This window comes from Trichosurus vulpecula, chromosome 8 (genome assembly GCF_011100635.1).
Source record: "Trichosurus vulpecula isolate mTriVul1 chromosome 8, mTriVul1.pri, whole genome shotgun sequence".
Taxonomy (NCBI): Eukaryota; Metazoa; Chordata; class Mammalia; order Diprotodontia; family Phalangeridae; genus Trichosurus; species Trichosurus vulpecula.
In genome coordinates, this window is record NC_050580.1 from 157,250,147 (window position 1) to 157,276,938 (window position 26,792).

General features: G+C 38.6%; 2 protein-coding genes across 3 annotated transcripts in view; one reads left to right on the top strand and one right to left on the bottom strand.

Annotated features, from left to right (window-relative positions):
* Positions 1–4,030: 4,030 nt before the first annotated feature.
* Positions 4,031–12,408, bottom strand: THAP10 (THAP domain containing 10). Its single transcript, XM_036735688.1, has 3 exons — positions 11,862–12,408; positions 5,400–5,580; positions 4,031–5,299 (listed from the first exon to the last, which is right to left on the bottom strand). Exons 1-3 carry the CDS (start codon positions 12,318–12,320, stop codon positions 5,097–5,099), a joined length of 843 nt encoding a protein of 280 aa, XP_036591583.1. The 5' UTR covers positions 12,321–12,408; the 3' UTR covers positions 4,031–5,096.
* A 40-nt stretch (positions 12,409–12,448) lies between these two features.
* The window catches only part of LRRC49 (leucine rich repeat containing 49), a 180,039-nt gene continuing 165,695 nt past the window's right edge, over positions 12,449–26,792 (top strand). The window contains exons 1-6 of one of the 2 annotated variants that reach the window (XM_036737270.1): positions 12,449–12,973; positions 14,399–14,455; positions 17,143–17,227; positions 20,065–20,262; positions 20,609–20,711; positions 23,705–23,908. In XM_036737270.1, the coding sequence (XP_036593165.1) occupies positions 12,923–12,973; positions 14,399–14,455; positions 17,143–17,227; positions 20,065–20,262; positions 20,609–20,711; positions 23,705–23,908 (698 nt within the window). In that variant the 5' untranslated portion in view covers positions 12,449–12,922. The remainder of the gene's footprint in view (positions 12,974–14,398; positions 14,456–17,142; positions 17,228–20,064; positions 20,263–20,608; positions 20,712–23,704; positions 23,909–26,792) is intronic. The other variant, XM_036737272.1, reaches the window with a different exon arrangement.

Sequence of the window (26,792 nt, forward strand, 5' to 3'; positions counted from 1 at the left end):
AGAAATCACATCAAACAACCTTCCTGAGGCACAGTTTCCCTCACTGTAAAATGAATGCGTTGTGTTAAGTAATTCCTAAGGTTCTTTTCATTTCTAATAATATGATTCTATAACATGGCTGCCTAGGAGCTATTAATAGCTTCAGTTCAGCAACTCCACCTAGTGTCCAGCACAAAGAGTGCTTGAATTTTGTACTCTCACAAACCACCGTTCTTCTGGAAGCACGTAAGACAACTTGGTAATGGATGCGATGATTAAAAAAAAAAAAAAAAAGAAGGCTTATTCCTTTCTCCTTAACAACAATTCTAAAACATTAGTTAGAAATTGAGGCATCAATCCTAACATAATTATCCTATAATAACTCCACTGTCCTACATATATTACAGCCCAAAATAGTAGGATCCAATCAGCCCCCACACTTTTTTTTTAAACTAGGCTTGCTTCCCTTTTTACATAGGAGATACCCAGAAATTTAAATTGAAATTCATCTCTATTCTCATGAGATGTATAATTTTGGAACGATTTTTAAACTCTGCTGTCATTGTTTTGGTCTTAATACTGACCATAAAAAAATTTTTTTTTCATTGTTTTGTGTGTATGGTGGTGGAGGGTGGGATTCACTGTACCAGAGAAAGGTAGTGTTTAGTCAAGGTGGAGGTGGAAAGTTTAAGCTGTTTAATTCATGAAGAAAATACTTTAGACAAGAATTAGTGGCATCAACAGTAAAGAAAGGGTCAGATAGATTTAAATGAATAAATCTACTCCTAGATAAACACGACCATATTAAGCTTTTTTTACCTTGTTTTATGTTACCCTTTCTCCTATACTTTTGTAGTATTTAAAAAGAAAACTACTATATCTCAGTTTTCCAGAAGGGGTTTCCATTTCTAAGTCAGGACAGTTGGGGAAATTTGGGTAACCTAGAAGCTAGGCAGGGACTAGTGGAAGGCAGGTATTTGGATCCTACACTCATTCAGTCAATAAACATTATTAAGTACATTCCACATGCCAGGCACTCTACTAAGGACTGGTGAAATGCATTCCTTGTATGAGGGACAGCCACTTAAAATGGTCTGACAAACAAGGAGGCCAGTGTCACTGGATCGTAGAGTACATGGGTGTGTCTGTCTGTCTGTCTATAGTAGAAAGAATAAAGTAAGAAGACTGGAAAGGTGGTAGCGGTGGTGGGCACAGGGTTACGAAAGACTTTGAACACAAATTTAGGGTGTGGGCTTGGTAGGAAGAGCTCACAGGGAATGTCCTAAAGTTAAGCTGTATTTGCTGTCATCTTTCCTACTTGGGCTTATTCTCTACATCCTCTTCCTGGAATATTCTTCCTTCAAACTTCCCCCTTCCCCTTCCTCCATCTGCAGCTTTGCTGTTGTTTAGTCGTTTTCAATCATGTTCATCTCTTAGACCCCTTTTGAGGTTTTCTTGGTAGATGCTGGTGTGGTTTCCTTCTCCAGCTCATTTTACAGATAAAGAAACTGAGGCAAACAGGTTTAACTGACTTGCATTGGGTGTCACAGCTATGAAGTATCTAAGGCTGTATTCAAACTTATGAAGACGAGTCTTCCCAACTCCAGGCCAATACTCCATCCGCTTTGCCACCTAGCTCTCCCCATCTTTTAAAGCCCAGCTCAATTATATCCCTATGCAACTTTTGCTAACCAAACTCTGGTAATGTCTGTGTTCTGTACCAGTCTTGATTATCAATATAATCCCTTGTATCACTAGTTGTTTTTCTACAGGTAGAAAAACCAACTAAAGTGTAAGGTCCTTGAAGAAAGAGATTGTGTCTTGTACTCCATAGTGCCTGACATATAGTTAATAATATTTATTGGTGTACAGAATCATACATTTAGAGCTAAAATGGACCCTGAAGGCAATCTCAGTCAATCTTCTCATTTTACAGGTGAGACTGAGGGCCAGAGACTAACTGATTTGTGTATGGTCATAGTTAGTAGCAGAACCAGGATCTAAACCCAGGTTCTCCCACTTCACGTATAGCCCATTAGTACTGCACTATGTACTATACAGTACATACGTAGAGCATGGTACTATACTATGTTGCCTACGTTATTTTAGTAGAATCCTAAATTATTTTAATAGCTAAGAATTTGGAGATATAATTTTTGACTGAAGATATTTTCATGTTTTATAACCTCCACAAATATATCATTATATCCCACCGTTCAACTGATTTGAAAATGTATGACAAAGTTGAAAGTTTTCTTAAGTCCACAGAATAACAGACAAGAATGAGACTTGGTGGAAGCAAAATGTGGAATGGAAAGTCTCACATTCTGAGACCCAGGCCTTCTCTCTGTTCCTTACACATTGTGCTCCATCTCCTACCACCACACCTTTGAAAAGGCAGTTGCATATTCCTAAATTGTATTCTTACTTTACCTCTGCCTCCGAGTCTCTTTTTTTAAACTGTAGCTCAAGCACTACCTTTTGCATGAAGCCTTTCCTGATCCTCTCAACTACCAGTGCCTTTCCTCAGAAACTACTTGTATTTAACTTTGTTGTCGTTGTTCAGTTGTGTCCAACACTTTGTGACCCCATGAACGACAGCACAACAGGCCCTTCTATTCTCTACTATCTCCCAAAGTCTGTCTAAGTTCATGCTTGTTGCTTCTGTAACACTATCCATCTCCTCCTCTACCATCCCCTTCTCCTTTTGCCTTCAATCATTCCCACATCAGGGTCTTTTCCAATGAGTCCTGTCTTCTCGTTACATTGCCAAAGCTTTAGTTTCAGTATTTGACCTTCCAATGAATAATGTGAATTTCCTTAAATACTGACTGACTTGATCTCCTTGCTGTCCAAGGTGCTCTCCAAAGTATGTAATTACTCTGTATATATTTGTACTTATTAGCTTTATTCTTATGCTATATAGAGAGGGTGTGGCAAACGTCTTAGTGCAGTTTAAACTTTAATAGCTTAAACTGTTTTCTCCACTAGAATATAAACTTGGTGCTAGTAGGGATTGTTTCATTCTTTGTACATGTGTTCCTTGTGCCTAGGACCTAGGAGATGCTTACTATATACTTAGTTAACTGACTCTACATTCTCCACATTCCAACCTCTTCTCATTAAGATCAGCTCTGGCAAGTAAAAATAAGGGCTAACATAGGCACACATCTATGTGATGTATTATTGTTGTTGCGCTTGTCCTCTGTTCTCGAAGAGGACCATAGCATCAGGGAAATGAAGACATGACTTGCAGCTGATTTTGATTTCAATGAGAGAGGGGTGTATGCATTATAATGTATTATAGTACATATGCACATAAGAAGACAAGCATATAGTAGGGAATGTGATGTGCTTACCTTATAATTTTTTATGATATTTAATTTCAGTGATGCACATCAAAACTTATTAAAGAACCTATAAGTCAATTAATCAGCCAAGTCTGAGTTGTCAATCATATGCTGAAATAGGGACTAGATAAATGAAAAAAAGTCTGATTTGATCACAGTGACACAAAAAAATGTACTGAGTCATGTCCGTGAGAAATGGAAAAATTACATTTATACCATGTAATTGCATTAGATTTAGGATTGGTTCCTACAGTTACACGAAAAATTCTGTCTTCTGGAACTATCATAGTGGGCAGAGTGCTTGACTTAGAATAAAGAAGCTGTGGGTTCAGTTTTGCCCCTTACACTAGTTTAATGGTCACAGGGAAGTCGGGCAACTTTTCTGAGCAGCAGTTTCTTCATCTGTAAAACAGATAATAACTGTAGTATCTTTTTAACAGGACTGTTGTAAGACTCAAATGTGAAAATGTATGTAAGCATTTCGGAAACTTTAATGCACCATATAAATGTCAGTGTTTGTTATTCAGATGGATGAAGATCAGATATTATTAGAAACTCCCTCAGCATCAAGCTTAGCTTATTTTTTTTTAAACAAAATGACCATTCAGGACATGAGCTTAAGGAAGTAAAGAGGAATACTACTTATATTTTTGCAATCTTTGTTCTGGCCTCCAATTTTCACCACCAGATCTCAAACAAAATTAATTTTATATTTTATTAAAAAAACTACACTGGTCAAGTTAAGTCAGAGTTGAAATACACTTTAAAAAATCCTTTTATTATTTACACCTTTGGAGATAAAATATGTGCAATCCATCTGCACAGAACCAACAGTACGAAAGAGATGCAAAGTGGAAACTTCTTTTCATTGTTCTCAAAAAAAAAATTATACTATATAAAATAAGTTTCTCCAGAAACCACAGTTGTGGAATGGTTATTTGAATGATATTGCCATGGGAATTTCCCTGGTTGATGCAAGTTAACTTGCACATACTTACTTTCCAAACATTTATTAGAATAAAAAGTAAAAATGGTATTATTGATAAGGGAAAAACTAGGCCATGAAAGGTCTGTTGTTTGAAATTCTTCTGGGAATGCATCTTACATTATTTGACTTTAACAATTTCTATATTAATAGAAATCTAAATAATTTGAGGCTGTAAATTGATGTTAATCTGACTCAAAAGACAGTTTAAGTAAATCAAATCCAACTAACAATTAAGCCATTATCCACAGAAAATTTTCTGAGTTACAAAGCTTTCACTAGGAATTCCCATAGATATGGAGTGATAATTCTAATGGTATTAGAACTAAATAAAATACAAGTCATCTTATTAGGTAACCATCTAAACATAAACAGTGTACTCTTACCCTAATCATTTACTATTATCGGTCTTTTCCTGTAGTCATTTTGTTGTTGTTTTACAGTTTTAAAGTAGTCTGAAGAATATTCTCAAGTAGTGGATATTCTTAAGATATTCCTAAGTAGTGGATGCTTGATTTGTCTCTGGAAATTTTAAATTGCTTTTGTATGGGTTTGCTAATTTAAAAAAAAAAAGGATATAGGGTGAAGAAAGCGGCTTGTCAGAACCATTTTCAGTAGCTCTGAATGTAGGCAAATTTGTCTCACTTAAAACAAGGCTTCTGGTGATGAAATATAAAATTTTCATGAAGAAATAAAAACAGAATTACAAGATCAAAGAAATAATTACATACTGGTAAAGATTAAAATCTATAATACATTGAATGATTCGATGATGTCCACATTCAATATGTCTCTTCTTTCACCTGCACAGCTATGTAAGATAAGTTGCTTTGTTCACTCTTGATATCCCAGTCAGTATCTGTTTCAGAATCACTGGAGTAAATGCAAAACAGGAAAGAAGTTCTAGGAACGGACCACAGTTCATCTGTTTGAGCAGCTGCATCACAGAGTTGTTTACTTGACGTTTTTACTTTGGCCTGAATACCTGGAAGAGAACAAACACAAGCATATGGTAAATTGGTTATACTTTAAAAACAACTCTCACATTTAATGGCGATCAACACAACTAAATTGCCTAAACATACCCAAACTACGATGAGGGGGCCTTTTCAAAGAAATGTGTGTACTTTTATGCATCTTAAGTGCATGAACATCAACATCTATAGACACTAAGCCTTCTTCACAGTAAGGAGGCACCGAAGTGACATCATTAGATTGGTGATCAACATCTACTTGTGTCTGGGTAGCTTCATATTCATATGTAATCTGAAAATATAAATTAGAGAAATCTCATAGATACATGTCAACAATAAATATGCCTACTCACTCATTTTCCCTCTCTGCATTTGGAGACAGCAAAATAATAAAATCTTACTTTTTTATTATTGCGCCATAAATTGCTATGCCTTCTGGGCAAGATTGAGTTAAATATGGCCATTGTTAGAAACTAAAATACTTGAACCAAATCAAGATATATTTTCTATAAATATGTAATTTAAAATTTCTAGCTCAAATATAATGACATGGTCCTGGGAAAAAATCATTTATGAACACTTAAACTGCTTCGGATAAAATTTATATCTAGGTAAAATTTCTAAAGCAATCCACTGGCTGGAATCAGTCATGGATCACAACTATTGATTACTTAGGATTCTAACCAAAGCTTAAATCATACGGTAACTGGTAGGAATTCAAATATGGTCCAAAACTGCCTACTATTCCCAAACACAAATTCTTATCAGGTCAGACTTCTTCAGGCACTAAGCACATTGTGATGATTCTCTACTCCAAGTCTTTGGTCACACTATTCTTTCTGTTTGTACTAGCAATGTCCTTTACCCCTCTATTCATCCTTCCAGGTTGGAAAGTTCCCCATAATTCATGAGACTATTCCCAACTGCTCCAGTTTAGTACTAATTGTCCTTTTACTTTGACTTCTGTTGTAGTCACTCAGTGTGATTCATTTGGGCACTTAAGCACATACTGACTGAAGTGTTAGTTATCTTTTTCATTTCTTTCTATCTCTCTTATTCTTCCATTTTGGCTAAAGGAGGATATTAAAGAGAGGCTAGATAGTTGCCCAGTCTGAGCCTCATGGAATAGCAGTACTTTGGTGGGGCCTACCACGTTTCTAGTAGTCTGGTTCTCATCAGGGACTCAATTTCACTAAGTTTAGCCAGAGGTGGTCAGGCTATCTGGAATGGATTGTTTTTAATCAAATTAATGAGATCAGTTTATAAACCAGAGTGCCAAATTGTTAATGTATAATGAGAAAGTCTACTTGCAAAGTTAAATTAATGACATAAGACTAACTGGTGAGTAGAGTGGGTGATTTTTTTTTAAAGCTTCACTGTCACTCTTCACTGACATTCCGTACTCTGCTCCTCCTGCCATGCCACATAGCACCCACCCTTATAACAAAGTGAAGACAAAGCAAATGAACACACTGGTTATACCTGAAAACATCTGCCTCATCCCACATGGATCAGCTGTCATGTGTCTTCCAATGGGTGAGAAGGGAAGATCTTAAGGGATCTGCCTTTTCTTAGAAGAGGGATGTTAGAGGCACCTAGGTGGCACTGGGCCTGGAGTCAAGAAGACCTGAGTTCAAACCCAGCCTTAAACACTTACTAGCTTTGTGACCCTGGACAAGTCACTTAACTTCTGTCTGTCTCAGTTTCCTTAACTGTAAAGTGGGGATAATGATAGCATCTACCTCCCACGGTTGTTGTGAGGATCAATGGGATAATATTTGTAAAGCATTTAGGATAGTACCTGATAACAGAGTAGGTGCTTAATAAATGCTGGTTCCTTCCTTCCTTGTTATATAATACCACGAGGCTATTTTCCTTGCTATATAGTGACTGAAAGGTCTGTTGTGCTGGCTATTCTTTCCCCTGATTAGTGCTTAAGACATACAGGCAAATTCATACCTTTTGACTCTTTTTTCTAGATTTTAGGGCACTAACTTTTCCTTTGTCATAAGAACACTACCTCATGGTCAACATGTTCCAATTAAGATTATGCTGTTTTATAGTTGTAGATTGCCTTATAGATCATAGGTCAACCTGCTCATTTTGCAGATAAAAAGACTGAGCCCCAGGAAGGGGAAGTGATTTACCTGAGGTCACTTAGCTGGGTAGCTGTAGGGCCTGACAACTCACCCCAGTGCTTATTCTAACCCCTATGTGGTCTCCTTATGATAATCTCATTTTATAGTAGTTACCTTTTGTAATGGTGCCTCTCTGAGAGGGTTTTGGGAGGATAGATGACATACCCTCATTAATATTCACAAATGATCTCTTAGGGAAGGTTATTTTTACAGTTGGTTAATTCCTATTTTATGTTGCTTATTAGCTTCAATTTCAGCATAACATCTGGTCCTGTAAATCTAGATAAACATACTGACTACACTCTCTAGTTAGATTGATTGAAAGCTCTTGGAGGGTAAGGTCAGTTTCTTACATTTGTTCTGTTGAGTAAAAACATTAGAAATATATGTTCTGAAGGAATGGTAGAGAAGAAAGACTTTTAAAAACCACTTGAAAACCTAATTATAACTGGATGAAAATTCACTCACAAATGTTCCAGGGGAAATAAAATCTAAGATACTTTTCATATACAGGATTGGGGAGGAGATTCTATTACTTTCAGACAGTAAATATTTAGATGTTTCCTGAACTAAACCTTAGTTGAACTGAGGAACCTTTTTTGCTTTCAAGAAAATTCTTTTTACCAAAGCACTTAGTAGTTCCCCAACATCCACCTAAGGAATAAACAAACTAATTTTATTTAGGAACAGATAATAAACATTACAAGAATTGTTTACTTTTTAAAAAGATACTAAAGTACAGCATCATGACTGTTAATCTTGCATTACAGTTTACAATCTATGTTCAACAATTACATGCACAGAAGTGTTCCAGAATAACACTGAAGTACTTTAGAACTAGAAGGATACTTTGATAGAAGAAGATGTTGCAGAACTACACAGCATTGTCATTATATTAAGGTATAGAGTGTCATTTGCATGGGGGGTGGGGTGGGGAGGATGCACCAGAAGATCCTTAAAGTTCCTTTCAGCTTTAAGTCACTATGACTCTAAGAAAATAAACTAGCGAGATGATGTAAAACGAGAGAGCAGAGTTACAAGAACAAATGCCGGCATTGTGACTTTATTGCCCTCAAGATGTCTAAAAATATAGTTATTGGTCAACTACGTGTTTAAGTAGCAGTTATGAAATCTGAATTTGCGGCTCCTCTACTTACATTAGCCAAAAAGGACCCTATTCATCACCCATGGGCAGAGTACTAACTAGGTCCTTTTGTATCAATTCAGCTAATAACCACTACTACATGTAACACACTGAATTAAATTCTACTGGTGGACAGAAAGGTGAAAAAAGACACGGTCTGAGTCCACAAGTTAATAAGAAATGACGTGTACACAAACAATTACGATATAAAGCAACATGTGACCTAAGAGATTACCTGCGGATGGGGACATCAGAGGAGGCATCATGAAGAAGCTGGCACATGCTATGGGCTTTGTAAGATAAGCAGGATGTGAACAGGTAGATAGCAGTCAAGAGAGAAATTTCACAGGATTATAGATTTAGAAATGGAAGGGACTTCTAGTCCAACCTCCTCTTTTTACAAATAAGGAAACAGAGGCCAAGATAGGCTAAGTGACTTGCCCAAGATCGTATTAAGTGACAACAGAGCCAAGACTTTCACCCAGGTCCTTTGGCTCCAAATAAGGTCCTCTTTCCAAAATATTCTAATACTACTGCGCTGCAGTGAGAAGTAGTGTGATTTCAAGAACAGTCAAGTGTGAAATGCAACAGAAAGGCTGAAGATGAGCTATATGAAAAGACTACTCCATTTGGCCATTAGGGCAACATTTGAGAGAACAATTTTAGTATAGTGATGGGAACAGGAGCCAGACTGCAAAAGATGAAGAAGCAGGTTGTAGAGCTGTTTGTGTAGACTACTTTTTTGGAAAACTTTGGTGATGAAAGGAAGAATAGAAATAAAACAGTAGCTTGAGGGGTTAGCAAGACCCAAGGAAGATTTTTTTTTTTTTGGATGAAAAAGTCCTGAACACATTAATAGGCAGAGGGAAAAGAGTCAGTTAATTATTTACATTTCCTGACTCTTCAAACAAATGAATGGCAACAAGGATGGGCACCCCCAAAGTTGTGAAGAGGGAGAAATATTACTCATTATTTTTTTGACAAGCACTATATATCCAGTGGCCACTACAGTGGTATTCCTGAGGAAACATGTTACCACCAGTGCCACCTAGTTTATTTTTTGCTAAGAGCAGGAAATTGTTCTGGTTGAAGGGTATACATGTTACTAAGCTACTGTGGTCCCATCTTACAGAGAGCCACAGAATGCACTTTTTACACAGAAACTGCCCAAATCATTAATCGACCAACAAGCATTTATTAATACTTACTCTATACTGGGCATCTGCTAGGAATACAAAAATTAACATTTCTGGCTTCGAGGAGCTTACATTCTATAGAAGACAATATGTACATGTAAATACAAACAAAAAACAAGGTAATTTTTCTGGGGGGAAATGGTGCCAGGAAAGATTTGATGTTTGGAGGTAGTGAGAAGTAGATGTTAGAGTATGGGGGGTAAACAGCATGAGCAAAGGAATAGAGATAAGAGAGAAAGTGCTTTGTATGAGGAACAGCAAGCATGCCAGTTTGGCTAGACTGTAAAAAGTAATTATTACTGTAATGAGGCTGGAAAGGTAAGTTAGAGTCAGGTTGCACAGGGCTTTAAGTCAAATAGAGGAGTTTGTATTTTATCCTAGAAGTGATAGGAGGCCATTGGAGCTTAACACGTGTGTTGATGGTATGATCAGACCTATGATTTAGGAATATAATTTTGACAATATTGTGGATGGACTGGAGAGGAGACACTAGAGGTAGAGAGACTTGTTAAGAAGCTACTTCAATAGTCCAGGCATGATGAGGTTGCCGTGGTGTGTATAGAGAGAAAGGGACAGATGTGAGGAATGTTGTGCGAGTATGACTCCCAAGACTTGGTAACTGATTGGATATTTGGGGCAAGGGAGAATGAGGAGTTGAGGATGGCTCCAAAGCTGCCAACCTGGGTAACTGGAAGGATGGTGATACCCCTGACAGAAATAGGGCAGTCTAGGAAAGGAGTGGGTTGGGGGGGGGGGTAAAGGCAATGAATTCTGTTTTAGAGTTCTTGAAGTCAAGGTGTCTAGGGAACATCTACTTTGAAAAGACTAGGGCTGGATATATGGATCTAAAAGTTATCAGCATAGACATAGCAATAAGGCTCAGGGGAATTGATGAGATTACCAAATGAGAGAATGTAGAGAGGGGGAGCCCAAGACAACTTTCAGGTGTACTCACAGCTCGGGGTGGGACACAGCTGATGTCCCAAGGGGGCCCTAAGACAGGCAGGAAAAAAACGAAGAGTGAGCAGTGTCATAAAGACCCAGAGAAGCGATAGTTTTGTTAATATTAATAGTACTGAACTATAAAGTCACTACTCAGTCACACTGAGTTAGGTTTTTGTGGGCTAGTCATGGAACCCACCCACCTTTTAAAATATTGTTTCTATATGTAATGATATTCCTGATTTGAGTAAACTAAATCCACCAAACCTTTATTAAATGCCTACTATTTACAAAGTACCGTGTGTTAAATGTCGAAGAATAGATAAGATACAGTCCTTAACTTTGGGGAGCTGCCACTCCATTTGGGGAGATATGGGTGTATACAATTATAAACAACAGAAAAAATAGATTCTAAGAGTCGTAAGAGTTCAGAGAACAATCGCACTGCTTTACCATCTGACAGACACATAAAGCCCCACATTGGGACCTTCTTGTATTTCTTGGCAGGCTTTGATTCGCCTTTAAAACTTCAGAACATCTTAAAGCTGCTGGGAGCGCTGGGGGAGGGAGTGTAGGGTTGACCCAAGACACCCCTTGTCTTTGTGTGTACTATTCTTCCTAACTGCTTAAAGAGTCTAAGCGCTGTCGTGGTTCAGTGGTTTTCCAGTCATGTCTGACTCTTCCTGACTACATCTGGGGTTTTCTTGGCAAAGCTACTAGAGCAATTTGCCACTTCCTTCTCCAGCTCATTTTACAGAAGAGGAAACTGAGGCAAAGAGGGTTAGGTGACTTGCCCAGGGTCACACAGCTAATTCGTGTCTGAGGACAGATTTGAAATCCGTTAGATGAGTTTTCCAGACTCTCCATCCACTTCAACACCTAGCTGTCATCCCTAACTATCATCAATACCCTAACAAAGTTCAAAGCCCCGGGGCATGGGTATGCCCTAGTAGACTCTCCCATAGGCAGAGGGGGAGGGGGATTGGAGGGAGTGTGCGTGTACTTTTCTTCCTAAGTGCTTGGCCGACCAGTCAAAGTACGGTCAGCACCCTACAAATTTCAGAGCCCTGGAACGCGGCGCCGACGTCCTGCCTTAGTTGGCCCTCGCCCTGGCAGGGGAGGAGAGAGGACGAGTCTTCTCCTCGCCCCTTACCTGGGCAGTCGCAGGCCTCTTCCTGGAGGGGAGGACGAGTCTACAGGGCGTGGGGTCGGCCGGGGGGACGTCCAGCGGCTGAGTGGCCGGTCGGGCCTCCTCGGGCTTCTCCGCCTCGGGGCCAGGGGTAGGGGCAGGGGCCGGCGGCGGCTCCTCCGGGCGCTCCTCGGGGGGCAGGGCCGGAGCCCGGTGCAGGGTGGGCACGGCGCCCGCCACCAGCCGCAGGCGCTGGGAGAAGTGCAGGTTCTTCTGGATGACGGACGAGACGTCGAAGCAGCAGGGGGCGAAGTGGTCGGAGCAGATAACCGAGCGGTCGTTGCCCCCGTACCAGTCGGCGCGGTGGCCCCGCACGAAGCGGTCCCACAGCAGCCGCACCGCGCGGTCCTTGGGGAAGCGGAACAGGGACTTGCCCGACTTGGTGGTGTTGCCGCAGTGGGCGGCCACGCAGCGGGCCGGCATGGCTGGGAGCCCGCCCGCCGGCCGCCTACGGGACTCCTGGCTTCTCCCGGCGATTTCTCCTGAGTCCCGGCTCTTTCTCTTCCCCCGCCTGTGGCCAACGGAAGTGTCGTCACCGGGTCTCGACAGGCGGGGGCGGGGCCGAGGCTCTGGGTCTAGGCAATCGCCTTCGCCCTGCTTGTCCACCTCAGGCCTTCCCGCTTCCCGAAGCCGGACAATGAGGAGGAACGGAGGGGAATACGAATTTCGCGCGGGCCACTTCGGGCAGTGACACGTCGGACCCAAATGACGAGCGGACCGGAAGCGGGGGTTGCCATAACGACCGAGGAGCCCGCTGCTCCCGCTCTGCTGCTGCACACCTCCTCCTCTGCACTTGGGAAATCGGGAAAGCCGAGCGACTGAGAGGGAGGGCGAGGCGGGAAGCAGGCTAGCGCGACCAGAATCGGCCTGCGCCGCGGACCTCGGCCTGGGGAAAGGACCGTACCGGAAGTCGCCGGTTACCATGGCAACCACGGAGGGGTTGCCAGGGAGATGACCCCATTTTTGCCTCCTCCCGACTCAGCTGTGGCGGCTCCTGTCACGAAGATAAAGCCAAGACTCCGACCATGATTCCCGGGAAATACCGCACCAGCCCTGGCCGTATCACGCCGAGTAACGTACGTGTTTGGGGCCGGGCCTCCAACCCCCGGGGTCCCTCTGTCTTCCTGGCTGGCGGCCGCCGTCAGCTTCTCGGGGCCAGAGTTAACCCCCGCTCCCTCGATGATGGGCGGGATCCCCTGGACCTGTCCGCGTCTCCTCCTCATCCCATTGTCTGACTTCCATGGAGAGAAAAGGGCCTTTACACCTCCCAAGGTCCCTCAGCCTCCCCCTGCTTTTAGCTTTTTCTTCCCACGCCCGCCAGAAAACGCCCTGGGTTTGAAATTCTTCGGGAATGCCCTTCTGTCCTCAGGCTAAGTGAAAACTGCTCGGCTTGCAGCCTTGCCTCGCGCCCTCCCCCTTGCCTGCCCCTCCTGTTGTCTCCTGTGGTCATCCTCGGGAGTCTTGTGGGAGTTGGCCCTGTTAAAACATGAAGCGCTTCGTGGCGTTATCCCGGGTGTCCCGAAAATCTTAGTGCACTTTTAAGCTGTAGCGCGTTAAAACCGCACCAAGACTTTTGGGACGCCCTGTAGGTCGGACCAATTTAAGGCCAGTTGTTTCCTTGTCCGGGATCAGGGTTCTTAAGACTCTGGAGCTGGTTTGCATTGTCTCAGGGTCTTAGCTTTTAAGTGGAGAAACGTGGGACGTGCATGATTTGTTAGCAGACGGGAACTGTTCATTTCACCCGTTTAATGAGGACATTAGTCGTTGAGATCTGAGTACACAAATGCTATATAGCTTGAGTTAGTAAGTGAGTCACAGAAGATATTTTGGAAAATAAAGTGGAGAAAACATGAAAATACCCTTAGGTAGTACTAATCTCTCAGCACGAGCCTTTTTATTGTTAGTTTTGATTTCATTTAAAAAAAATTAAGTTGGGACCTGGGTTCTAGTCCCAAATTCTGCTCCTAACTAGCACTGTAACCTGGAGTAAGTCGGTTAGACTAATACTTAAATGTTAGTTTTCCCGTTTGTACCATGAGAGGGGGTTGGATCAAACGATCTCTTGAGTTCAACCCTAGAGTTCTAGGATTCTGTCACTTTAGGTCCACAGAGAACGCTTAGTTCTTAGTAGTACTCCAGTAAAAAGGGCAGAAGGGGAAGGGCATAAACAGTTATAGAATGCCTAATATGTGCTAAGTGCTTTTTGTTACTATTCCCATCTTATTGTTGAGGAAACTGAGGTAAACAGAAGGTAAGCGACTCGCCCAGGGTCATGCAGCTAGTAAATGTCTGAGGCCCTTTTTAAATTCAGGTCTTTCTGACTCCAGACCCAGTACTCTATCCACTGCACCACCAGCTGCATCTAAAAAAAAAAACTGTACATTAGTTTTGAATAGTAAAAGTTGTTTTTACTGTAACATTTATTTTTGATATTTTGGTGTATACCACTATTAAAAAATTTTAATGCCAACTTTTGAGAAGGTTTAATCTTCAAATTTCAGGTGAATTGTGGGCTTCATCTGGTTATTCAGACATCATCAGTGCCTGAGAAAAGCAAAGTAAGGTTTGAGCAAATTCTTATTTGAATTGATAGTTACTCATTACACCATACTGTTTCTGTGTGGCTCTGAAATGATTTGAATTCTTTTAACGTGTGTCTACATAAGTCCAGTCATGCTGTATTTCAGAATGAGTGACATAGTACACTCAAAATGGATTTAACAACCAAGAAAACCCCCACTTATCCGATTGAGGTCTTTTGTGCAAATGATTTACATGAGTTTAAGAGTAAAGATAAAGCATGACTGTATGTCCTGAGGAGGCCTCAGTTCCCTTGGGAGCTCCAAAGGGCCTGATCCTGGATCTGTCCTGTAAAACTTTCCTTCTTTCTTGCCAACTCCTGCCTCAGTAGACAGTAGTGTCAGTATCACTGTCAGTCTCAGTAGTGTCTTCGCCTTCCTCTTTCCTCCTCCCCCCAATTCGAACATCACCTTTCATTTCCATGGCCCAGCCGATGTATTTGAAGGGACCTACTTGGGAAATAATTAAGTTTACATTTTCATAGCTCTTCAGGTTTGTAAAGCCTTTGCTTCACAGAGGTATATTATGCAAGGACTGTCATTTCTGTTCTAGATGTGAACATAGAGGATCAGAGTGGTGAAATGCCTCCCCCGAGGTTTCATAGTGACTAGCGGAGCCAGGACTGGAACTCAGGTTCTCTGACCCTAAGTGCAGGGCTCTTTCCACCATATCGTGTCACCTCATAATGACAACTCACATGTCCACTGTACGTAGTGTTTTAGAAAGCTATTTCCTCATAGCAACTGTGTAAGGGAGGGATCACAGGTGTAGGTGTTATTACTCTACAGATGAGGAAACTTGGGTCCAAAGAATTTAAGTGATTTAGGGTCACATGATAAATTAGTGTAAGAGACAGGACTTGAACCCAGGTATTTCCTGACTGGGTCCATTATTCTTCCTATTATATCATACTACTTCCCCTAAAGGACAGGGCTGGAGGCGGAGAACACAGTAAGGGTTAAGATGGACGCCACTTTTAGGCAAGACTTGTATGACTTCTGTGCATGCTAGCATACTGAGGGAAAATCTGGCAGGCAAACTATTCGTGGGTTCCTTTAATAAATAATGACTTCCATAGCATGATTTACTAAGTTGTTTTATTAGCATTTTATTAGCGTAACAATATCCATCACTAGATGGATGTTGTTTTACCATGAAAATAGGTTGTCAGGATCTACATGGATAGTTTCAAGTCTTTCCTATTCTTTTTCTCTTCTGTAGTATATTTGTACCATATGAAATTATATGACACTTAAACCCTTGATACTTCAACATATTTAAACTCATATTACATAAAATATGTTGATAATACATAACTGAGTTATTTTAGAGTATATATTCATACTTCAGTTATTAATTGAAATGTGCCTTTAATATTACTAATGCCAATTGAAATCTCAAATGAGATTTGTAAAAAGCACCCATCCCTGTTGCATAACAGGTGCTATATAAATGCTTATTCCCTTTCCTTGCTCCTCAGCTATTTATTTTGATTTGAGTTCAGCTACACAAATGTACCCATGATCTTATCTGTGTGCATATTCCCTCTGGGGATACAAATTGTAAGCTAATTTGTACCTGCTCATCCCACTTGATTTCCAACAATATGCTGGGGTCCCTTCTTACTTTCTTTGGATATGGTGAGGATACCATTGGAACACATGGACTGTACAGAGTTATCTTTTGCTTTCACATTTGACCAGCCCACCGTCTTTTTAACCTGAGATTCATTTTATTTTCTTAGTGTCATCCTCAGCTCTTCACTGTCCCTCACTCTGCACATCCAGTCACTTGGCCAGTTCTTGTCATTTCTACTTCCACAGCATTTCTCACATCGGCCCCCAACTCTCCTCTCATATGACTGCCGCCTTAACTCAGGCCCTTATCATCTCTTGCCTAGACTATTGCAATAGCCTCATAATGGACTTTCTGGCCTCGTCTCTCTCCCTACTCTGATCCTCCTCCACACTCCTCCAAGGTGATTTTCCTTAAGTGCATGTCATTCTTCTCTTTGATAAGGTCTAGTGACTCCCTGTTACTTCTGGGATCAAATATAAACACCTGGCTCTTAAAGCCCTTCAAAACCAGTCATCACTCTAACTTCACAGTCTCATTAGATGTCATTCTCCTTCCTGTACTCTATCGTTTAAACTGGCTTTTTGGTTGTTCCTCACATGTGACAGTCCATTTCCCATCTCCCTGCCTTTGTGCTGGCTGTTCCTTATGCCTGGAGTGCACTCCTTCCTCACTCCTGCTTCTTAGAATCCCTGCCTTCCTTCAAGAGTCTTTCCTGGCACCCTCAGCTGCTAGAATATTTCCTCCAAAATGATTTTATGTTTATTTTGTATGTACATACATACATACATATATAAACACATATTTGTTTACATGTGTTGTTTCCCTTAAAGGCACTTTTGTCTTTGTATCCCCAGTGCTTAATACAATGTCTGGTATGTAATAGGTGCTTAATGTTTATTGAATGATTGATTGATAACACATTTTAGAAAATTCAAATATACTGCTCATTTTTGTTATATCATACTTCCAAAATGAATTTTCAGGGGATTATGATGGGCATAAGATGATAGTTTTTAATGATATTTAATTTTATGATGTACATTATTGCATTTTCTCTCAATCTTTTTTCTTAAACAATATTTTGCAGTTTGAACTCAGGCTAACTAAAGACTCATCTTTCCATAATCGACTTTTGCAACATGATCTAGAAAAAAACTACTCAAGCAGACAAGGTATAGTCAATGGCCAGAGACTGATTTGTTTTATATTTCTCTGAATGAATTTAATTTTTGATAAATGTAGAATTCCTAACAGCAAAATAAAAGGATAAATTAAAAAGAGTTTGGTCTGGGATTTTTTTAGATATTGTATAGTTCAGAGTTGATTTGACAAATGGAATATGGTAAATTGTTCATAACACATAATAGCAGTTGTTCTTTTTTGGCTCTTAGGTGGGGTATAAAACAGTATAACAAAGGGAAGGGAGAAGAATGACCATAGTTCCAAATGATGGAATTTGGATGAAAAGCTAATTGCTAAAAGTGAGAAGTGTGGGAGAAAATTGTTTTAGGAAATAGGGGAAAGAATGAGAGAAAAGGGAGAAGATGGGAAAAATAATTATTTTTCTACTATGCTAATAGCATATACACATAGCCTCATGTTCTAGAGAGTACATTGTAATACTTGGTTGTTTATCTCTTGTGTCTTATTCTTACTCTGACTTACATTCTTTTTTTATTTGCCCAGTTGCATTAATTTCTAATCATCTGCAATTATAGCCTATTGTTTCAGACTCTTCACTGAATACTTAAACTGTTTCTCTTGATTGTTATGCTTGTGATTACTTACCACATAATGGCTGCTTGGGGTATTCTGATAATATCTAATTTGCACTAATCTCTTGGTGAGTGGTGTTTGAGCCCTGATAGACAGCCTCCTTTCTAGGCCTTCGTTATTTTTAAAAAGTAGATTTTTATTGATATATTGATTTTACATCACCTAGCTAGTATGCTGTATCCCTCCCAATTACCACTGCCAGAAAGCCATCCCTTATAACAAAAGGATTTAAAAAAAAGGAAAAGGAGCAAATCAGTAAAACCAATCAATATATGTCAAATATATTAAAATATATTTTAAAAATGAATGACATTCTATACAGTGTTCCACACCTGTAGCCCCTCTACCTCTCTGCACAAGTGGGAGTAACTCCACATGAAGTAGGAGAGGGAAGGAAGTGTCTTCTCATACTTCTTTCCATGGCCGAGTTTGTTCTTTATGAGTTTGCAGCATATATGTTCAGTTGTTTGTAGTTGCTTTTCTTTCCATTTACATTGTTTAATCATGTGCATATTGTTTTCTGGACTCTGCTTTATTTCACTTTGCATCAATTCATGTAAGTCTTTCCTTGTCTCTCTGTGTTCATCATAGTCATTTTTTTCTTAACACAGTATTATTCTATTACATTCATGTACCACAGTTTAGCCATTTCCCAATTGATGGGCATCTACTTTGTTTCCAGGTCTTTGTTACCACAAAAAGTGCTGCTATAAACATTTGGGTGTATCATAGAGACATTTTTTTTTGTCACCAACCTCTTTGGGGTATGTGCAAGTCTTCATTATTGAAAACTTTATCCAGATTCTTGATTTGTAACATATAGATGACATTGGTTTTATGGTTCAGGAAACTGGAAATAAAATCTGTGTTGGGCTAACTCTCAAAGCCAAATTGAAGGCCCGTAAATACAGGCTTTCTATATCTTTAGCATGTTCTGGAACATTGGGCTGCACTTGAGGACCCAGACGGCCCACATGTGATCTCAAGGCCGCAGGTTCCTCACCCCTGTCCTAGAACTTCATGCCATTCTGGTGCTGCACTGTCACCTTTCCAAAAATATGTGCTAGATAAGTTGATTTGGTTCTCTTTTACTATGTTATTTTATTTTTTTTTTTACTATGTTATTTAAGTAGAAAAATTCATTGTAAACTTTCCTCTCTATTTTCCCACAACATATATATCCAACACCCTCTACTCAAAACAGGCATGTCTACTTGATATCTGTCTGTGGAGTCATATTGTCTAGATTGTTCTACATGTCTATTATTCTATATTCTTTTAGCCTTTAGAGCCCACCTTAAAGGAATTTCTTCCAGGAGAACATCCCACCCTTCCCAAACCACATACCATCATTAACTTTCCATGTTTGAATCAACCTTCACTTCTATGAAGAAATGTTAATAGATACTTGCTTCTTATTCATTCTGTGTTTCTTGGACACCACTCACCTGTATATACATGGGGTATTCTAAAAATCTTAGTGCAATTTTAAGCTTTTGGGACATTCTGTATATTGTTTCCCCTATCAGAATATAAGTTCTGCAAGGTCAGGGAATATCTTGTGTTTATATTGGTATCCTCAGTGTTTACCATAGTGTTAGCATATAATAAGTACTAAATGAATGATTTTTCCACTCATTCATATATACAGAGAGCCTTTCCTTTTCAATTTGCTTATTCTAATATATATATATGTATCTTGTTTGCATGCAAATTTTAAAGCTCTATGAGGGCAGAGATTCCATCTAACTCAAATTCCATCCTCCCCACAATGACATTCTATTATCTACCCCACTGTGTTGCTATGAGGAAAATGCATTGTAAGCCTTAAAAAGCTATAGAAAAGTTATATATTCTCTGGGCAACAAATAAATGTTTACTGAGGATGATGGAATAAATTTTTTTTAGCTTAATTGCAATCCTATCTATTCATAGGACTAAGTGTACAAAGAAAAGGTGAAGGATGAATGAAAAAGTGTTTATTGAACACTTACTACTGGAAAGCATTTATTAAGCATTTACTGTGTTCCCATAGTAAATGCTTAATAAATGCTTGTTCATTTATTCATTCTTTGCTTTTTCTTTGTACACGACTGAACGACTGAACAACAAAAATGTGCGAGGAACCGACCTAAATGATGGTATGAAGAACATGTGCTATAACAAATTTTCCATTTATTTCTTATTATATTATATTGTCTAGTTTATGATTACTTTTTTAAATATTTTGAAGGGGATGGAAGAGTAATAAGTCCTTCACCTCGTAACAAACCATCATTCGTCCCATCCACAACAAACTTGACAGACCTTTGTGGGCTGGAACTGAAAAGTGGTGCAAACTCTTTATCAGCATTTGGAGATTCTTCCATTCAGACACCTACAAAATCCAGAATTCGACAGGGCTGTCACAGTGCTGGCCCAAATGTATCTGGTAATGAAAGATTATCATCTTGCTAAACTAGAAGAGTGTTTTAAAATTTAAGATTAGGAGTACTAGTTTATTATATATGTATTTAAATACAGACAACTTAAGAGTAGTTTTTTTTACTTTGAATTTATATATGAGGTAAAGGGAAAATTATTTGGAATGGATGCAACATAGAGTTTTGGTTTGAAAAAAAATGAAAGGCATCTCATATGTAACAATTTTAAAATAAGGAAAGATATAGAAAAACCGAATTCCAAAAGTGCTATTGGTAGGTAAGGGAATTAGAATATAAAGCTACTTTGGGGTAAAATATTTTGAAATTTGAGTATTTTGTGTTATTTTCCAATAGGCGATCATGTCTACTTGGGGAGCTCATCAATGCCTGCATTTCCAGTTCTTCATCGTTCTAATGAAGAGAAAATTCTTTACTCAGATAGGTTGACCTTAGAAAGGTAAGGCACTTTACACCTATGTGTATCTGAAAAAAATTCAGAATCAGCACCAAAAGGAGCTAATATTATCATAGCTCTGTTCAGAGAACAATGATTTTGAGAAAGAGAAAACCAAAATAATAAGATTTAGAAGTGGAAGGGACTTTAGAAATCACTGGGTCCAGGCCTTGTGTTCTACAAGCAAGGAAACTGAGGGCTCTGCAAGCATGAGGACTCACCTATGCATACAGGTAGGTGATCACTGAGCCAGAATCCCAGTGCCGCCCTCCTGACTCCAGATTCTTGATGCAGTTTGTGGCTGGCTTAGTTTATATTGGATGATTTGGAAGGTATGAATACTATGCTATAGAAAGCAGGAAGAAACCTCCCTGTTTCTGGCTAGTGTTAGGTAGCATATAAAAAGAGAACTTTCAGTTGCCTGTACTAATGTTAACCCTTGAGCATCAGCCACCAGCACAACAGCTTGCACAAGCTATAGGTAGAAAAAGCCTGCAATGCGGTGTGTAACTGAGGGTCCAATTCAGTGGCATTTCTCTAACCTCAGTTTTTTTTTGTATTTCTAGTGCTGCCTAACAATGATATACAGCATGTCAGCAACATCATTTTCTAATGTTTTGTGGTAATTTTTGTCTAAGTTTTTAAAAATCTACAGTGTTACCATAGCCTTTCATTGTCACTAATACCCAAATCCTGGCAGTAGTAAGATATCTTGGTACCAAAGAACCTCAGGATTTGTTTCTCCCTTCCAACTCTAGAAATCACAAACATAGAGAAGATATAAATGAAAAATGGAATTATTGTTATTGCTAACTTGTTTTTCAGTCATGTTCAAACACCATTTGGGGTTTTCCTGGCAAAAATACTGGAATAGTTTGCCATTTCCTTCTCCAGATTATTTTACAGATGAGGAAACTGAGGCAAACAAGAATAAGTGATTTGCTTAGGATCATACAGCTAGTAAGTGTCTGAGGCTAGATGTGAACTCATAAAGATGGGTCTTTCTGACTCTAGGCCCAGCACTCTATCCACTGTGCTGCCTACCCGCCCTGAGAAATGGAATACTCATACTCTATTAGCGAAAATCCAATTATTTATAAATCAGTTCCATCAAATGTGGTAATAAAAAGTAATAAATATAGTGAATTTGATATACTTAGAAAATAAAATGAAAAATATTGAAATAAGTATAGTATCTATTTTGAACCAATTTCTTAATAATATATTTCTTTTAAAGTTATAGCCCTATCAGCCGGCATAATTTAGTTAGAAATACTGTTAATTTGTGCCTTGATTCTAACAGCTTTCAGAATGTCAATTATGTCTGATTTCTTTTCATCTTAGTTTAAAGTTATACAGAATTAAATTATAAATATTTCTTTTCTGTTACAGTCATCTTCCTACTCATATTGTCTCCATGCTGATAGAATTGTAAATGTTTCCCCTCCCAACATCCCTGCTCCTTTTGGATTCCTGCTTCTAATGGCGGCCTCAGTCAGAACCCCTCCCTCCTAGTCTCCTTCCCCTAAATCACAAAAGAATATTTGCAACTTTGATGTTTAGGGCTCAAAAAATGTCCTGAACCTAATTATACTATGTTCTTTACATGTATACTATGACCTTTTATGTGGATTTTAAAGGTGCCAATTTTCATATAAAACAGAATTCACACAAAATTGGGGTTTTATACCTACTCTTGTATAATAGTCTATTTCACAGTATGAGAGGAAAGAGGAGAAATTTCCCCCTTGCATCATGGTACACTGGAAAGAGTGCTGGATTTGGTGTCAAAGGACTTAGGTTCAAATCCTGCCGTTGCTACTTACTGCCAGTGAGTCCATGGTCAAGTAGCTTAACCTTTCTGAGTCAGTTTTCTTCATCTATAAAATGAATGAATTGGACCAGATAAACTCTAAGCTGATCCTTTCTGGCTCTATCTCGCCAGTCCTAAGTTAGTGATGAACATAATGACATAAATTTTGGGTCTTCATGGAATTTTTTCTTTAAAGATCATTTTGCCCTTTGTTAAACTGCAAAATAAATTTGATGTCATTAAGAAGCTGCCTTTTTGGCTTCTCCTTGTAACATAGGTGTTGTTGAGGGATACTGGGGGTGTACTTCTTTGAGTTTTTTTGGCAGCCTATAATACTCTATCTTTGGTATCCCCTCCTTCCCCTCCCCAAATCCAAGTAGGATTTAGTTTAAAAGTCTTTTAAAAAGTTTACAGTTTTATTTAGAATTTTTGCCAATGGATACTTTTCTGTGACATTCAAACAGCCATCCCTTCTATGTAAATAGATATTTAGGGATAGGGACCAGGCCTATGATTTAATTAATATAAGGAATTCTCAGGTGAGAAAATTCCTTCTATCAATGAAGGTTGATACCTTCTCCGTGACTTACAGTCTTAGAGCATTGCCTACGACTCTAAGAGCTTAAGTGACTTGTTCAGGGTCCCACAATCAGTATGTGTTGGGGCTTGAGTTTAGGTTTTCCTGACTTTGAGATTAGCTCTTTAATCACTATACCATTAGTGACTCTCAAAATAGGTATTTATTGCTTCTAAAGTATTTGTTACATATTGATTCTATATGTATGTGTATATGTATATATGTGTTTGTATATATGTGTATATATACATATAGATAGATATGCACATCTATCTATCTATCTATCTATCTGTCTATCTACCTATCTATCTATCTTTTCAGTTTGCTCGTCCTCATCTGTGTTTGTCTGTCTTGTTTACCTACAAGTTTGAAAGCTCTTTAAGGACAGGAATTCTAACACAAACTCTATGCACCTCCCTAGTGATATGCTACCAAGAGTTTATATTCAGTTTTCTTATCAGCATACACACACACACACACACACGCACACATACACAAAATGAATGTACAAACATTGATAGTAGAAATAGATACATTAGTACAGGATTAGGATGGAAACAAGCAGCAAGACATAGCCTTTAATATCTTTTTTCTTGCATATTCTAGGCAAAAACTGACAGTTTGTCCTGTAATTGATGGGGAAGAACACCTTCGTCTGTTGAACTTTCAACACAATTTTATAACTCGGATTCAAAATATTTCTAACCTTCAGAGCCTCATATTCTTGGATTTATATGATAACCAAATTGAGGAAATAAGTGGACTTTCTACACTTAGATCCCTTCGTGTTCTCTTGTTGGGGAAGAACAGGTATGAAGTGTAAGAGGCATATTTTGTAATGTTTTTCAATGGAGAAGACTTTAAATGTCTATTTTTATAGAACACTTGTATCTATAGCACTAATATTTGGCACTTGGGTTTTTAGATGGGACTCAAGCAAAAAGAATAGCATGTTTGTTCAATTATTGCGATTAGACAGTTAGAGGTTTGGGAGCTCTATGGGAGCTTAAGAGATCATCTAGTCCAAACCATTATAGTGCTTTTTTAATCTAAAGCAGTGATTTTTGGCCGGTTTGATAGTCTTATGGCTTTCTGATCTCTAATAGATGCCCTCAACCATCCCTAACTCACATGCTTTTCTAGGAGTGAGTCAGTCAATCAACATTTATTAAGTGCCTATTGTGTGCCAGGGACTATGCACTATTACTGGGGATACAAAGAAAGGCAAAAGACAATCCCTGCCCTTGAGGAGTTCACAATCTATTGGGGGAAACAATATGCAAATAACTATATATGAGCAAACTATAGGGTAAATAGGAAATAGTCAACAGAAGAAAGGCACTAGAAATCAGAGGGATAGGAAAAGCCTTTTTGTAGAAGGTGGCATTGTATCTGGGATTTCAAGGAAGCCAGGAGGTACACATGAAGGGGACAGCATTCCAGTGAAAATGCCCAGAGCCAAGAGATGGTATGCTTTGAACAATGAACTGCCAGTATCACTGGATTGCAGGGTGCATGGCAAGGTGTAAGAAGACTGGAAAGGAGTGGGTGTGTAGGGAGGGGTGCAGATTATAAAGGGCTTTGGACACCATATGGAGGATTTTATATTTGATCATGTAGGCAATAGGAAGCTTATTGAGTAAGTGATTATCGATGGCAGGAGATGAGCTGAAAGGGGCTTCAGAGATCGTCTAATCCCAATTGTAGGCTTCAGTCTCCAAGCTTTTTTCATTTTAAATTTATGCATTAAACTTCTGATTTCTTTTGAGTGGTAGGCACTTGGTAAATACTTGTTGGTTGGTAGATCAATTCTTATCCACACATTGGAATTTTTGAGAAGCATTTAATTTATAGCTTTAAATGAATAACCTGGGCCCTTAATGTATCCTGTCATGTGGCATAATCACAATTGCTAACTCTCTTGAGATTTGCATCTATGTATACATACATGTATATATGTATATTTTAATTTTATTTATTTAATTTTAATTTTTAAAATTTTAATTTAATTTTAACCTATTTAATTTACTATCTTAACTAAAGACTTGCACTTTTCCAGCTTCAACAGAAGGCTCCTGCCACACCCACAAGGGAGGTTTGTTTAACCTATTAGAAAAATAAAAAGTGATTCTGCAGTAAAGTGTGATGAAACAGAGATATTGCCCCTATCCCAGTTAGGTTCCAGTTCTCCTACATTGGATATATCTTGGATTCCCTATTTGCTGCCACTATCTAAGGCTAAAATGAGAAAAGATCTTTTTCTTTGAAGATCTTGCCCTAATATCTTGGCTCTCTTTGACTTCTTTAATGCTCCTGTTCCCCTTCCTTTTCTACTGTAGTCTAGAACAGGGCTGTCCAACCTTAGGTTTTTATTGAAACAGTAGAAAATATATTTTGATTTGCCATTTTAGTGAGAGCTCTATGGTAGCTCGGCTTCATTTACTAAAGCATTTATGTAAATTTCTATGCTTGTAAGCAGGCACAGCTGCATTTTGGACAGCCCTGGTCTAGAACATATAGGTGATTCAAGTGTACAATCATTGAAGGAAATTTCAAGCTACAAGCTGTATATAATTGAAGTATTTCACAAATGGAATTTAAGTTACTCAGCTTTGCAGAAATGTGTAGTGTTATCCATTCAAAAGTACAGGAATAAGTTTATAAAAAAAACAAAAGCAAACAACATGGCAATTATGCAAATAAATAGGAGACTTATAATGACTCGTCTCTTGAAATCTGAAAGTTGGAGAGACAATTAGTTAAAAATCTAACTAATATTAGAATGAAATATGACCTGTTATTTAAGAATAGCATTGATTTCATATATTTAAAAATAACATGGGTGAAACTGTAATTAGTGACTATTCAGTATTTCATTTGCCTAAATTTGAGTTTTTCTCCCCTGTGGTTACCATGACACCATCAAAAAATATTAATATATTTGGAAGTTCATTAATTATACTATTAAACAAGAAATAGGTACCTCTAAAAATGAGTGTTTATGGTACTTCTTAAGGATATTCTTTTGAGTAAGCAGATTGTAACTTATCCCTGATTTTCCATTTTGTCTCCACTTAATTCTTCGTAAGTTTGAGATTTGAAACTTCATTTTACTATTGAGACTTTAAATATGACTGGATAAATTTAATTTTCTGTACTTGATAAGTTAAAATAATCCAGGCATAGCTTTGGAAATAGGCATGGGAACAAGTGAGCAGAATATTTTTTATTAGAAAATTACTTCCATAGCTTATTACTTTGTGAAGTAGTACTTGTGAGATGTGGGAAGAGTTTTATTAGATATGTTGTAGGAGGGTGACAGAGAAATGGTTAACTGATACCTTGCAGCAATTAATACCTGATTGACACCTCACTAATTGCTGAAACCCAGAGAGACTGGTAGAGATAAACATTTTTAGGATGCCCAGGAACCACTATTTATTTATATGCAACATTCACTGTGTGAATTGTTGAAGACTATATATTATGTCTGTTATTCTTCTTAAAGTGATCATCAGATTTTATGTATTCTATTAGTCCAAACTGATCTCCCTTTTTAAAGAAGGTGAAAAGTGTAGTTTTGTTAGAATCATTGGAAGATAAAATAATAGACATTTAGAGTTGGAAAGCTTTATAGAATTATATCATCTTAGAATTAGAAGATTATTTAGAATTAGAGATTATTTTGTCAATC